The sequence below is a fragment of the Haliotis rubra genome, unplaced genomic scaffold (genome assembly GCF_003918875.1).
Source record: "Haliotis rubra isolate DU_JTF1 unplaced genomic scaffold, ASM391887v1 Scf847, whole genome shotgun sequence".
NCBI classification, from domain to species: domain Eukaryota; kingdom Metazoa; phylum Mollusca; class Gastropoda; order Lepetellida; family Haliotidae; genus Haliotis; species Haliotis rubra.
Window position 1 is genome coordinate 253,455 of NW_025767576.1, and position 16,071 is coordinate 269,525.

At 41.2% G+C, this 16,071-nt stretch overlaps 1 protein-coding gene across 1 annotated transcript; it reads left to right on the forward strand.

Annotated features, from left to right (window-relative positions):
• On the forward strand, nucleotides 1–12,757 carry LOC124262613 (ZP domain-containing protein-like). The gene is made up of 5 exons (XM_046697117.1): nucleotides 1–351; nucleotides 6,933–7,132; nucleotides 8,850–9,035; nucleotides 10,052–10,374; nucleotides 12,540–12,757. The coding sequence occupies exons 1-5, from the start codon at nucleotides 115–117 to the stop codon at nucleotides 12,722–12,724; spliced, it is 1,131 nt and encodes a 376-aa protein (XP_046553073.1). The 5' UTR covers nucleotides 1–114; the 3' UTR covers nucleotides 12,725–12,757.
• Nucleotides 12,758–16,071: the final 3,314 nt, after the last annotated feature.

Genomic DNA, 16,071 nt, shown 5'->3' on the forward strand with positions numbered 1-16,071 from the left:
ATGTAACGGAACAGCGGTTACATTTATGTTCTGCCCACGTTACTGGCATCAGTTAGTGGTGGGCTCTGACAGTCTAACAGTGGTGTTTGGACCGAAGAGGTTCGTGATGGAGACATGCAAGGGCTGACTCTAGAATTTTGGATATTTAATACCTGTGTCTGTCTGGCATCTGTCGGGGCCGTTCGTGTAGCCTGTGGGTCCCGGGCAATGGAGTTGGAGTTGGAGAAGAGCCATTTCCCTGGGCTCCATGGGCAGGACTTGACCATGAGGGATGGAGGGTGCGGGGCAACGGACACACCCACGCACCTGCGTGTTACTGTGCCTCTCGATGGGTGTGGCACTCAGGTCAAGGTAGTGTGGTTTTTCTTTGGATTAGATACTGCCACTTTCATCAACACATCCATAGGTACTTCATCATCATTATCAACAACATCATCAATACTACAAGCAGCGCATCACTAGCATCAACACTATTATCAAAAACACCACCACCACCACATCATCATCATCACCACCACAACATCATCTACATCACCATCATCACCACCACCACCACATCATTATCATCACCACCATAACATCATCTACATCACCACCACCACCATAACATCACCACCACCACCACAACATCACCATCACCACCACCACATCATCACCACCACCACCATAACATCATCATCACTACCACCACCACCACATCATCATCATCATCACCACCATAACATCATCCACACATCACCACCACCACATCATCACCACCACCACATAACATCACCTACATCACCACCACCACCACATCATCACCACCACCACCATAACATCACCACACCACCACTATAACATCACCACCACCATAACATCACCACCACCACATCATCTACATCACCACCACCACCATAACATCACCCATAACATCACCACCACCACCACCACATCATCATCACCACCACCAACATCACCACCACCACCACATCATCATCACCACCACCACATCATCATCATCACCACCACCACAACATCATCATCATCACCACCACCACCAGCATCATCATCACCACCACCACCATAACATCACCTACATCACCACCACCACCACATCACCACCACCACCATAACATCACCTACATCACCACCACCACCATAACATCATCACCACCACCACAACATCATCAACATCACCACCACCACCACCACCATCATCACCACCACAACCATAACATCACCTACATCACCACCACACCACATCTTCACCACCACCACCATAACATCACCACCACCACCACCACAATAACATCACCACCACCACCTCCACCACCATCATCACTTCAACGCCATAACATCACCATACCACCACCATCATCACACCACCACCACCACATCATCATCATCACCACCATAACATCATCTACATTACCACCACCATCATCACACCACCACCACCACCTCATCATCATCATCACCACCATAACATCATCTACATCACCACCAACACCACATCTTCATCACCACCACCATAACATCATCTACATTGCCACCATCATCATCACACCACCACCACCATCATCACACCACCACCACCATCACCTCACCACACCATCATCATCATCACTATCATCATCATCATCATCATCACTGTTATCATTTTATTCTCATGTCTATGTATCATTATTTGTATCACCGTCGTCATTGTTGTCAGACATGACTTGGTAAGTCGTTGTAATTATTTAAATTGCTATAACAATATACCAATCCAGATATTATGTCTACACCTTTCACTGCCGTGTATACTCCGAGGGGAGCTGAGAATGTAAATTGAATGCGTTTACAATGGTAATGACATGTAATAGCGTTTAAGAATGATTCATGATAAAACGTTTGCCTATCATCCTTATCCCAATCATGACGAAAAACTACGAAGGGTCTACACCTTTCATTGCCCAAGCTAGCTGAGAATGTCAATTGAATGCGTTTACAATTGTAACGACATGCAAATGATGTAATGGCGTTTAAGGAAGGTCCATGATAAAAAAATGAAGCATATCATCTTTATCCTCATCATGGCGAAAAACTACAGTGCGACCTACATCTACATTTCGACACCGGACCAATTAACACAAATGCTTAAATATATAGAGAACAATGTACGTGTTCAACAGGTGGCATGTCTTGTCTATGCTTTCATTGGATCTACCATCTATATCAAATGGTCTGATAATAAAACCTTCATTTGTCTCATACCTATTCTCCTATTCGTAATATATGTCTCTACTTGTCGTTGCAATACGTGCCAGATTGGTCGTTATAGTTAATATACGTGATGAATTCGGATACAGGTATGGGTTATACGACAATACAGCACCATAACTCGCGTCCAGCTGGACTGGATGGCGTCAGCTTATATTACCATCGGTACAAGCGCGGTATTATCACCGAGGCTTCCGAACGGGTCGGCATCAAATGAGATGTAAATTAATGATGCTGTTATGATGCCGTTTTCATGACAATCAGGCGTACTTGGTCGCTTGTAACAGCTGTACCTTCATCATATGTGACATCTACATTTATATAAGATAAACATTGGCTTTTTCAGTCTGCATGTCACCTTCTAGATAATAGACTGTGATATATTCAGCTACATAGATAGTGTTTCTATGTACTAAATATTTATCGTGGGGTGAAATTTTCATATAAATACTTCGCCTCCAGATGTATGAATAGATATCACGGGGCTATGTTGTAATATATGTTATGAATGACTTTACTGCTTTATTAAATCCTATTTCGTTTCTTTACACCGAATCATTTTCCACTCTTCAGTTATAGGTTTAAATTCTTCAATTCTTAGTTTTCTATATAACCTTATCTTCCTGTCCATGCATTCGTCACCACTCGCCCCTTTCCGTAACCTCCAAGAAGGTATTCGGCTTGTCCCGGAATAACACGAGTTGGTCACGAATGCCTGTCCATGCTCACTCGAAAACAAATTTGTGACCAACTCGTGTTATTCCGGGACAAGCCGAATACCTTCTTGGAGGTTACGGAAAGGGGCGAGTGGTGACGAATGTCGAAAACATTACCTGTTCCTGAAGAATGAGTGAGAATTAGATCTCGTTGTCCATGCTTGTCGAAAGAGCAGTGAATAAAGCAGTTTTGCCTAGTAACCTTGTCTTCAATATACATAAAAGTGATTATCATGTATAAGTTCTATATATACTTGAATGTATCTGTGGAGTTTTTTCTTCAATAAGTTTCAACTTTATATATATTTCCATTTTAAAATATCACCCCATGATATTTATCAATACATATACACAGAGGAGATGCTAAGCAGCGTTCAGTTCGATTTGTGTTAATTTCCTGTGGATACGAACGCATGCACGCTCCCCTCACTCACTCACTCACTCACAGAGTGAGTGACTTTAGTTTTACGCCGCAATCAGCAATATTCCAGCTATATGGCGGCGCTCTGTAAATAATCGAGTCTGGACCAGACAATCCAGTGATCAACAGCATGTGCATCGATCTGCGCAATTGGGAACCGATGACATGTGTCAACCAAGCCAGCGAGCCTGACCACCCGATCCCGTTAGTCGCCTCTTACGGCAAGCATGGGTTACTAAAGGTTCATTCTAACCCGGACCTTCACAGGTCCTCACTCACACACGTAAATAGTATAATATCATACAGGTAGGTACGTAAATAGGTGTGTGTGTGTTTGTTTGTTGTTTAACGCCGCACTTAACAATATAGGTAGGTATTCATGATGGGTAATTCACCTTTTTTAATTTGCCTTCAGTTGCCTCCCTTAGACGTGCGAGGAACCTAATTTCCTTGGTTAGAATCACTGATCCGCCTTTGTTGTGTTTGTTGGTTTGCCGGCACCATAGGCGTGCTCAATAGTTCAATAATATAAATTCAAATTCGTAATTCCGGCTACATGACCAATAGTGCGGTAAGATAGATTACATGAATGTCACATTTCAAGCTTGTTACATACCATTATGTAACTTAGTTCAAAATAAATCTACCAAACGTTGTATTTGTATGTCATATGACTTTAAATGGTTTTACAAACGTAAATCTTTCTTTATAATACTTGTTTCAAGTGTTTAGACAACCAATTCTCAAATGAGTAACTATAGTTTTTACAGACAAAACATACAAACTACAATACATTCATCCTGTGCGAGTGAGTGAGTGAGTATGGTTTTGCTCCGCTTTTAGCAATATTCCAGCAATATCACGGCGTGGGACACCAGGAATGGGCTTCATACCTTGTAGCCATGGGAGGAATCGAACCGATATCCTCCCATTTGTCAGACATCCCAACAGATAATAACATCATAGCGGAATAGTAGAAGATTTTGCAATTTGCATGATATATTTACAGAATTTACTGAGATTTTCATAACAGATATCTTTTTACATGTAAAGAGTGATTCAAATTTTAACATATACTCATGCCAACAATGGTTGTCACCCCCACCCCACCCCCACCCCACACCCACACCCCCCCTCTCAATTAAGAAATTGAAGGGGTGACAACCATTATTGGTATGAGTATACTTGGTCTTTTTATAAAAGAAGCTGGTATATACATTGATCTTTCTTTTCTAAAATATTTGCATTTAAAAACAATGAAACTCATCACCCACATCATCCATACATCATAATTTACATTTTCTTTCTTCTATTGGTATGGTATTCCATCTTCCTTTTTCAACTGGTAAATGGTGGCATGAAGTATGAAAATGGAGTAAGGGGATAACTTTGTTAAAGAGTAGGGACGTTAGAATATTTTCAAATTCAAATTGAGATTTCAAAAGAGAATATGTTTGACCTTTTTTGGAATTTTCCACCTCTGACCTCCAGATTTGAATAGCATTGGCATTTAAACTTGAATGAGCTGTGTTTTTGATCCAGGAAGATGAAGTAGGAGAGTGAAAGCCATACATAACTTAAACCAATGTTATTAAAAATATTCTCTATACATGGAATTTAGCTACAGCTGTGAATGCCTTCATTATAAAGATATACAATAGAATAAAGATTGAAGAAAACTTAGATGAATTGTTTGTAAATAATTTAGACCAAAAAGTTAACATATGAGGTTTAACAACAACAGAAAGTGGGACTCTACCTAATTCACCATAAAGCTTACACAATGGAAACTGTTCTTTACAAGTAACAGTTTTCTCATAAATATTATACATGTATGTACACTTTCAATTTGTTTTAAATTAACATATCCCCAAATTTAACAACTATACAACAAGATTGGTTTCATCATTGAATCAAAGAGATATAGCTGACATTGTATTGATAAGTTTAACATTCGGCTTCTGCGTAAAACAAAAGTACATGTAGTAGCTTGTTGACAGAGATTTGATATAGATAATTTGAAAGAACATTTTCTATCAAAAATAACTCCAAGATATGTATACACAATAACAGCTTTCCTTAGGTTCAACTAACTGGTTGAAATATCCAATTGGAACTTTTCCATTTATACAAGGGTATTGCCCTAATTAATCCCTAGTCCAGTGTCTGACAAGAGGGATGTCTAACTAATGGGAGTAAATAATCGAACCCAGATCATCGTCGTCGTCACTATCATCATAAAATCAACAACAACAAAACCAAAAACAATCTTTATTACGATTGAAGGCCATAGGCCTATATACACATAAGATACATACTCCAAACAGGTGGGGTGGTGAGGTAGCCTAGTGATTAAAGCTTTCGCTCGTCACGCCGAAGATCCGGGTTCGATTCCCCACATGGGTACAATGTGTGAAGCCCATTTCTGGTGTCCTCCGCTATGATGTTGCTGGAATATTGCTAAAAGCGGCGTACAACCATCCTCGCTTACTCCAAGTTACTGTTACATACTATCGAATACCAACAACATGATGACCAACTGACGTAACAATTCTCATGTAATATTTTCAGCACAATACAACTTTGCATTCATCCGTAAAAGCTTATTCCAGTACATGATTACCCTTATCTATAGTTATGAACATACAGTGGTTTCCAATTCTATTTGTATTTACTAATAAGTCGAGAAAAATAATATGTGGTATTGCTAAACAAATGGAGAAAAACACTCCCTTGCCATACGTAACTTCATAGTAAGTCTTTCAGAGTAAATTACAAACATTAACTTTATTTGATCGTGTGTTCGCGATCCATACTAAGTTATTCTTCATCCATATAACCGGGCGGTGGGGTATCCTGGTAGTTAAAGCGTTGGCTCGTCACGCCCAAGACCCGGGTTCGAATCCCCACATGGGCACAATTCGTGAAGCCCATTTCTGGTGTCCCGCGCTGTGATATTGCTGAAATATTGCTAAAAGCGGCGTAAAACCATACTCACTCACTCCATATAACCCCTCAACGTTCACCAGAACCTCACTTAGTATATCACCTCACTTCACCCATTCAAGACCCGTGAATATCCGGGTTAGAATTTATCTTCAGCAACCGATGATGCTTGTCGTAAGAGGCGACTAACGGGATCGGCTGACTTGGTTGACACATGTCATCGGTTCCCAGTTGCGCAGATTGATGCTCATGCTGTTGATCACTGGACTGTCTGGTCCAGACTCGATTATTTTGAAAGCGCCGCCGTATAGCTGGAATATTGCTGAGTGCGGCGTAAAACTAAACTCCCTCACTCACTATTATAGGCATATGACACCCTTGAAGGCAGAGAGGGCGTCAAGATGACTCCCATATTCGAGACTCTGGGGCCATCGTATGCCAGTTAGATCTACGTCGGCGATGTAGTTGTCTAGTATGTTTCTGTTCAGTATTTTTCTATTTTTGCTCGACGGGAAGTCGGGGGTGCACACCTTTGATTTGTATTTAACTGCTAGTACCTTTCTATGGCCATGAGTTTCTATAGTATTATTATATTTGTATGTCAGAAAATCGGGGAAACGTTTGTCTACGAGAACCAAGTGTTGTCTCACACGGTGCCAGTGAAGGGGTTGGTGACGAGGGTGAGGAACGTCAACGTCACCGTCCGCTGCTACTACAGTAGCAACATCACGGCGAGGAACTTCTACGTTGTTGACACTGGCGAGCTGCACTTCACCGACCACAGTCAAGGAGCCTATCAGATAAGGTATGCCGTTCATACGCTGAGCTCTGGACCTGGTTCAGATTTAGTTCGACTCCCCTATATACAATACGTGAATACTTGTGATATCACTTTCTGTACTGACTGACTGACTGAGTTTGGTTTTACGCTGCTTTTAGCAATATTCCAGCAATATCACGTCGGAGGACACCAGAAATGGGCTTCACACATTGTACCCATATAGGGATTCGAACCCGGGTCTTCGGCGTCATGAGCCAACGCTTTAACCGCTAGGCTACCTCACCGCCCCTCACTTTCTATAAAAGGTGTAAATCTAAACATAATATATATTATCACCGTATCGGTTTTCAATAAACGCACACAGTGACTACGTTTATAACGAACATGGTTATAGCGAACTGGCGGATATAACGATCTATGTTTTCGTATCGACCACTTCCTGTATAGTTTAGTAAAAACGGCTATAACGAACTACGGTTATCACGAACTACATTAGTGGTCCCTTTGTGTACTTTACTTTATTTGTAATGTTATGTCGAACAATGAGTGAGTGAGTTTAGTTTTACGCCGCTTTCAGCAATATTTCAGCAAAATCACCAGAAATGGACTTTACGCGTTGTACCCATGTGGGGAATCGAACCCGGGTTTTCGGCGTGACGTGTGAATGCTTTAACCACTAGACTACCACACCGCCCGTCAATGTCGAATAAACGGATAAGAGGAACTTCTCAATACGTTAACGTTCGACATGTGGCACTGTATTACAGTCCCATCTTAGTTTCTTCCCCAGTATATTATATAAAAAAATGACTGAGTGAAAGCTAGAGTACTTTTCAGGAACGTAGAGTCGTTCGCCAATGATACATCGTCTGGAATCAAAGTTTCAATTAAATTACACATGGAACAGACGGACCTATTTGTTTTATATTTTGGAAAGTGAATGATTTAAAATTTTGGTGGAAAACATTTTTGCCAGAGGATTCAAACACACGTCTTTTGCATCCTGGTTCCCGGGCCTCTCATTATTTTTTATAAAGTAACGAGAGGCCCGGGAACCAGGATGACGTCTTTTGTTACTTATTACAACACCATTCACACATACCCGCATTGTCGGATACGACATATAATGCGTTACCATTTTGGAACAACCCAGACAAATGGTTCTGGTGTATGTTCAGCCGTGTTTTCAGTAACACGTGTTAAAAATGCCCGAGTCTGTGAGCCAATTAATGTCCTATTCAAACAACACACCATGCTGTACCACTTTGTCTCGCCTGCTCGAAAACAACTTATCGACCTCACCTTCAGTGGCACAGATGGTGGCGGCATGAAATTTGCCATTAAAAGTTTTCAAATGTTTACATAATTCTTAAAACTCGCGAGATATTACACATATAATGTAGTATAACATTAGAATTAACATTTGATATTTAAAGCAAATTGATATACCTTCGACCAGAAAACAAAATGAAGATATGTATCCTTGTTCAGGGCTCTGTATATATTTATTATGACACTAGTCAGGGCTCCACGAAATGATTACGAGCCCTGTACCATGCATTGTAAACATCAACTTGCAATAGCGACAGAGACTCACACAGTACTAGATCCTCGTAACTCTCCATACGTGAAGAAAAAGGTCTTGGCTCGAATATTTTCACGGAATTAGAATAACTCGGACATTCCCCTCCAAATGGGATCTTTGTTACGCGTTACAGAATGTATCGTTTGTCTATTTCAGCACAGACCTTGTCCACAACGGAGACACATATCACCCAGGCAACGCCGTTGAGCCTGGCGACAACCTGTCAATCAAACTGTCCCTCGACAACAACGATTCGCACCTGCAGGTGTTCACTAAAAGCTGCAAAGCCACCCCCACTGACGAAACAGACCATCCTGAACAATACCATATTTTAGAAAATGGGTACGACATTTTATCGTATGAGAGAAAGGGTTATCGATAATCTTAGTGAGTGAGTTTAGTTTTACGCGGCTCTCAGCAATATTCCAGCAACATCACGGCGAGGAACACCAGATATGAGCTTAACACATTGTTCCCATTTGGGAAACGAACCCTGGTTTTGGCGCGATGGGCGAACGCTTAAACCACTACGCTACCTCACCGCCGCTGGTAATCTTCGTATAACGATCCAATAATATGCAAATAAAATCACACATCAGAAAAGAACAAACTTGTAACAAGACATAAGTTCTATATCGACGTGTTGCCTATTTGCTAAAGAAAACATATCGCCTGGCATCCTGGTACAAGAAATGGACTCAACTCTACACAATTACGTTACCGTACTGTTGTGTCGTCTATGATCGATGTTTTACCATAAAGCCAATTCCATTTGGATGTAATGTAAGCCTGATCAATCGTAACTTATTGAATGTCTCCAATAACGATTATTGGGTGTATCTATCAAACGTACCCGTGAAGATGCGGATTGGAACTGGTCTTCAGCAACCCATGATTGTCGTAAAAGGCGACTATCGGGATCGGGTGGTCAAGCTCGCTGGCTTGTGTTGACACTTATTCTAACTGAGTAGATAGATGCTCATGATGTCAATCACTGGATTGTCTGGTTCAGACTTGATTATTTACAGACCGATGTCATATAGCTGGAAAATTGATGAGTGCGGCGTTAAACAACAACAAACAAATCTATCCTAAGGGTCCGTGAGTTAAAATGCGTCGCAGCAGCATTGTTTTCGCCATAAACCGACGAGCTGTCATAAAGTGGCCAAAACTTGATTCGTAACTTATCAATCGAACGAACTTACTTGTCAGACTTATCGCTCACAAGACATCACACCAATCATCAGACATGTTTTGCCTCATTTAAATGCCGAACAGCATGGGAAATAATCTTTATAATGTGAATCTTGTCATAAAAATATATTCTTAATATGTTATTTAATCTATTTGGCTTACAGATGCGCGACCGAATCGGCCTTGACCTTCAAAGACGTCAGTAAAATGACACAGGAGACCTTGACCTTTGAGACGTTCAATTTCGTGAACAATTCTAACATGGTGTACTTTCACTGCGAGGTGTTGGTGTGTGACGTGTCCGACCCTGAGTCCAGATGTCACCACGGTTGTCTGACCCCCGGGAGGGGGAGGAGGGACGCTGGGGGGAGGTTCCGGAGGAGTTCCGACCGGAAGAGTCTCCGGGCCGATGTTTCCGTCGCCTCACACCACCTGACTTTAGGACCAGTGGAAATGCCTGGGGCCTCCAAGCGGACGAAACATTCGGGTATGTCCAATAGAGTATTGAATGAATCGATTTAGCGTTTGTGATGTTGTTGATTTGAGCGAGTCCTGCTTCAAACTAAATTCAGCCATCTTATAATTATTCACCTGACCTCACCTGTAAACATCTGTTTTTAAGAATATATATATATGCTGCACACACACACACGCACGCACGCACGCGTCCGTTCGTGTGTCACCCCTTTATATATGCATAGATATATGTAATAGGATTGGGGTAATAATTTCATATATATATGACGATCTGGTGAGGTGAGGTGGAGTTGGGTTTTACGTCGTGCTTGAGAATATTTCGCTCATATGACGATGTGCATGCGTGTGTATGTGTATGTGCGGCTGCTTGTACTAGCCCAGACGTAAGCTGGTTTTACAGTGCTAGCCCACTGAGATACCATGCCGCAGTGAAGCATGAATACCCCACTCAGACACATTATACTGACTCCGAGCTGACCAGTCCTTGTACCCATTAATGCCGAGCGCCAGGCAGGGACCAACAAGTACGATATTTTAACGTCTTTTGGTATGACGCGGTCGGGGATCGAACCCGCGACCTTTCGCTCTCTGGGCGGACGCTCTAACCACTACACCACGGAGGCGGTCTATGACGATCATGATACACGTTGGAGGAACATTCTCGTGTCACAATTTTGTGGATTTCTGTATATATGTATACACTCAAGTATATATGCATCTGATACATATCACACACACAGACACACAAACACACACACACACACACACACACACATACAAATATCTATCTATCTAGAATCGAAGTCTTTATGTGAAAGTTTCACTCCACGAAAAATATTTAATACAGAGACACATTCAGTGTACATGACAGTTTGACATGAGAAAATTATGAATAGCTGAGTATATCACCACATATTGGCTAAAAGGTGATACGCGATGCGATGTTATCAGACCGAAAAATGAATGTTTATCTTACAGTAATATAAATGCCTATAAAATGTAAAATATGACAATATTAATAAAATATACCAATATATATAAAATATATAAATTTCATCAAGGAACAGCTGTTATATGGAGGGGCGTAAAAAGACATGCATGTTTCATAACTTGTTACATTTTTTATATCATTTAACAAATTTAAGGAGACGTAGCAAATATACTACCCATCAAATGTTTAGCATCACTAGTGTAATTGTAGCGACTTACTTCAGTCAACTGTTCTAAACTAGATTTTGCAAAATATCCCATACTGTTTAAAGGTACTGTATACACATGAAGTGATGTATTGTAAAACAAATTCGTAACTTTGAAAGGATTATTGTCATGAGTTCAATAAATGATGAAACTCGGTGAAAATTGGAGAATTCTTAACAAAACTTTGCACCAAAATGCAGCTGTTCACATGCACGATATTTGCACATGCTTTTCGGCAATTTGATGCATGATCCTGGCGCAATTCACCTGCATAAGGTTTGCAGTTGGTTCCCCCCAAATTAGTGGAGAAATTCATCTTCGATGTAACCATATACATACAAAAATCATGTATTGAGTGCTTTAGGTTGAGGTGAGGTGAAAGTGGGTTTAACGTCGTGCTTGAGAATATTTCGCTCATATGACGACGTGCATGTGTGTGTATGTGTATGTACGGCTGCTTGTACTAGCCCAGACTTAAGCTGGTTTTATAGTGCTAGCCCACTGAGATACCACGCCGCAGTGAAGCATGAATACCCCACTCAGACACATTATACTGACTCCGAGCCGACCAGTCCTTGTTGTACCCATTAATGCCGAGCGCCAGGCAGGGACCAACAAGTACCATATTTTAACGTCTTTTGGTATGACGCGGTCTGGGAAGAGTGCTTTAAGTGAGTCTAAACTTTTTTATATATAAATGAACAGTTAAAGTTGTACAAGGAAATGTACAACGTATATGTGTTAGGCATCCAGACTAATATGGCTTCATTGTCTCAAATTGAAGAAATTATGTTTAAAATCAGTCTGAGAGTCCATCCCAATAATGTTTCAAAAGGTCAAGATCAACAGAAAGCAAGTCAAATCCTAATAATTCCTCTCTTGTGCGGGTCGATTATGTGGAAAATTTAGTCATATGAACAAATCGTGTCTCTCGAGTAATATATATAGTATTATCTATTTACACTTTTCTGCCACCAGAAAACCATGACCACAAAGTCTCGAACCCAGAGACGGTGCGAGCTGCTATGACTGCTGGGCTAGCTCTATTGGGCGTGGTCCTGATCATGATCACAGTGGCCCTCTCCATCGTTGTCAAGAGCGACGACGAAGACATGGAGATTAAGGATGAAGCGTGTGAAAAACTTTTAGATGGAGATGATTAGTATTACGTTATTAAACACTGATGTCTTTTTTCATAATTTGTCTTTCTTTCAATTGGGCGGTGGGATAGCCTAGTGGTTGAAGCGTTCGCTGGTCACGCGGAGATCCGGGTTCGATTCCCCACATGGGTACGATGTGTGAAGCCCATTTCTGGTGTTGGAATATTGCTAAATCAGCCCCAAAGTCATTTTGGTGAACAACATGATGCAAAATAAACATTCTTGTATAGATTTCTCTGTTTGGTTGTTTCATAGAATACATGAGACTCGGGCAAAAAGTGACCTAGGATTTGTTTGTTTGTTGTTTAACGCCGCACTCAACAATATTACAGCTATATTGCGGATGTCTGAAAAACAATTGAGTCTGGACCAGACAATCAAGTGATCACATGTGTCAACCAAGTCAGCATGGGTTACTGAAGACCAGTTCTAACCCGGATCTTCACGGGTCCCATTCCAAAAGTCATTACAAACTTAAATTAATTATTCCTACCAGCATCTTAACCAACATTTTAGTGTTTCCAAACTCAATTTTGACGTCTGAACAGTTGCCAAGGACATTTTGGTATCTTACAACAGATCAGATACTGCGTAGATGACTGCTTCAAAATGGCGTCGGCAATTGTGTGTTTGGGTTTTCGTCGCCGTTTTTAGCAATACTGTAACAATATTAAGGCGGAGGACACCAGAAATATGCTTCTCACATTGTACCGACGCGGGGAATCGAACCCCGGCCTTCGTCATGACTAGTGAACGCTCTAACCGTTTGGCTACCCCACCGCCCCCGGTATTTGCAAAAAGAGAAAAGTAAAACACAGTTTTGTCGTGTCAAAATAAAAGTTGGTTAGCCATTTTAATATGCCTCGCCTGTTGTCAAGCTCACTGACTTGGTTCATGTATGGCATCGTACCCCAATGATGTACACAGATGCTCATGTTGTCAATCACTGGATTTTCTGACCCAGTCTCGGTTATTTTACAAGCAGCCGCCATATATACTACAAACACCCCAAAATTTGATAGTCATATATAAACTTATGCCCCGGGCATTATCTTAATAACGTCCCTCTGCATTTTCTGAGGAATAGCCCTTGACTTGTTTTGAAGATTGATACGACTTCGTCTTGCCATCACTGAATGCGATCTTAAAATATGACATTATTGATAATTTCCAACATGTAGTACCGACACCCGGTTTCGAACCCGCAACCCTTCGCTTACCAGTTTTATCCACTAGGCTACGAAGGATCGATGTGAAGAATGAGATTGTTTGTCGGTATGAACCATGTGTACCTCGCAAGACGGGTAGTGCGGGCAGCGCACGTGCAGGTCACGGGTAGCGCATGCGGAGCACGTGCATTGCGAGGCGTCGGCTGCCAGTCTCATCCCAGTTGATTTCACAAGTAAGTACCAAATATTGAATATTGAAGGGTAAACCTGATGTGATAGGATCCTTGACTCGCCGGAGTCAACAACGTTTGTTATGCGTTATTCGACTAAAATATGAAGTAGTCGGGACAAGAAAGTTCGCTATAAGCGTATTCGATGTAAACGTAGTTAACTGTATTACTATATTGCTTTGACCCAATACAGTGGGCTAAAGAGTTGAGATTTGCGTCACGTTTACCAATATTGCATCGACTTCACGACTCAAGACACCAGGGATGGCTTCACACTCTCCGCCTGCGTTTTGGATCAAGGGGGAGACGACTGCGCCCAATTGTAACACTGAAGACGCTACTATATATTTGGGTAAAAAAATTAATTCCTTAAGAGGAACGCTTCAACACATGAAGATCCGGTCTTCAGCAATCCACGTTCGTCATAAGAGGCGACTAACGGGATCGGGTGGTCAGGCTCGCTGACTTGGTTGACATAAGTCGATGCTCATGACGTCAGACACTGGATTGTCAAGTCGCGATTCGTATAGAGACCGCCATCATATAGCTGCAAGATTGTGGCGATGTAAATCACTTCATGTTTGAGTTCAAACAACGCTGTATAGATATTAATATACAACACTGGAATAGTAAAATAAGAAACTCATCATTTCTTGTAAATTATAGTACATTTAAGTCACTTCTTGAACCTGAATTGTATATTTCCTGTGGCGCATTATACAAAGATCTTATGCGAATGTTGATCAAATTCCGATGCCAATCACATAACTTGAATATACAAAAACAACGTTTTTCAAAGATAATTGTCCCATATAAAGAATTAGTTTGTAACAAATGTACTTGAAACGTGCTTGAAGACGAATATCACTTGTTGCTAATATGTCCATTTTATAACCGATGCAGATCCCAATGTATTCCAGCCTATTTCTACAGCCCACCTTCAATTGTCAAATTCCGAGCCCTTATGAAGATACACAGTGTCACTATTCTTAAAGGAATATGTATATTCCTGAAGCAAAACCTACGTTAAAATAATTGTATTATGAATTATATTTCAACTCTACACACCATGACAATGTTGTATTACCTGTTGTACTCTTGGCCACATGGCTTTCAATTCTGAATAAAGTGTTCATCAAATCTGAAATATTAGAGCGTCGATAAACAACAAACAAATACAACAAAACGCAATCGTTCTGGAAATATAACCTCCTCACAACACAAACTAAACCCTCAAAATGTTTTTATTTGTGTCCAAGTGGCTGAAGGAGTTCCGCAAAACGTCTTTCGTAAAAAAGCATAGCAAAACAAATAATTAACTGCACTATACTACACTAACGAAGTTGAATAAGGGTCTGTTCATAGTTTATGGCGGGGGTCGTGGGATGTTTCATGGAGAGGCTGAATAATGTGAATATCGCCCCCTAACACTTATGTACAAAGTAAGCCCCCGCATGTCGTACACAATCAATGACGAACCCCACCCCGCCCATGTGTACAAAATTGATGACCCCTACCTCCCAAGAACAAAATGGGTGCCCCCCCTCCATCATCATCATGGAATATTGCTAAAAGCGGCGTAAAACTAAACTCACTCACTCAAACAGATGACAATTAGTTCTGCCTGCATGTGTCTTTAGTATTGTAGAACCTTGACAGCATTGCTCGACGGTGGGATCTTCAGGTGACATAATGTAGACTGTGTCCTATCTCTCCTTACTAAAACTATCTGGAATGGTCGCTTCCAGGCGCAGTGTGGTACATTTACCAGTCTCAGGTTTTATCACTAAAGGTCGCGACACGCGGTCGTTCTCACAGTAACCCAGACAAAAAGATATGAGTTCGTTCTAGCACTCACATTACCGTTACTGGGGCACAGACAATGTTGGATTATTTCAGACAGCTGTTTACAGTGTTTACAATAACTGTGTTGTTTCCTCCAACGTCTTCA

Coding starts and splice junctions, on each gene's coding strand:
- LOC124262613 (XM_046697117.1), top strand. CDS start 115: ATGCAAGGGCTGACTCTAGAATTTTGGATATTTAATACCTGTGTCTGT. Junction 352..6,932: donor GGTGTGGCACTCAGGTCAAG/GTAGTGTGGTTT, acceptor TTTGTATGTCAG/AAAATCGGGGAAACGTTTGT. Junction 7,133..8,849: donor CAAGGAGCCTATCAGATAAG/GTATGCCGTTCA, acceptor TGTCTATTTCAG/CACAGACCTTGTCCACAACG.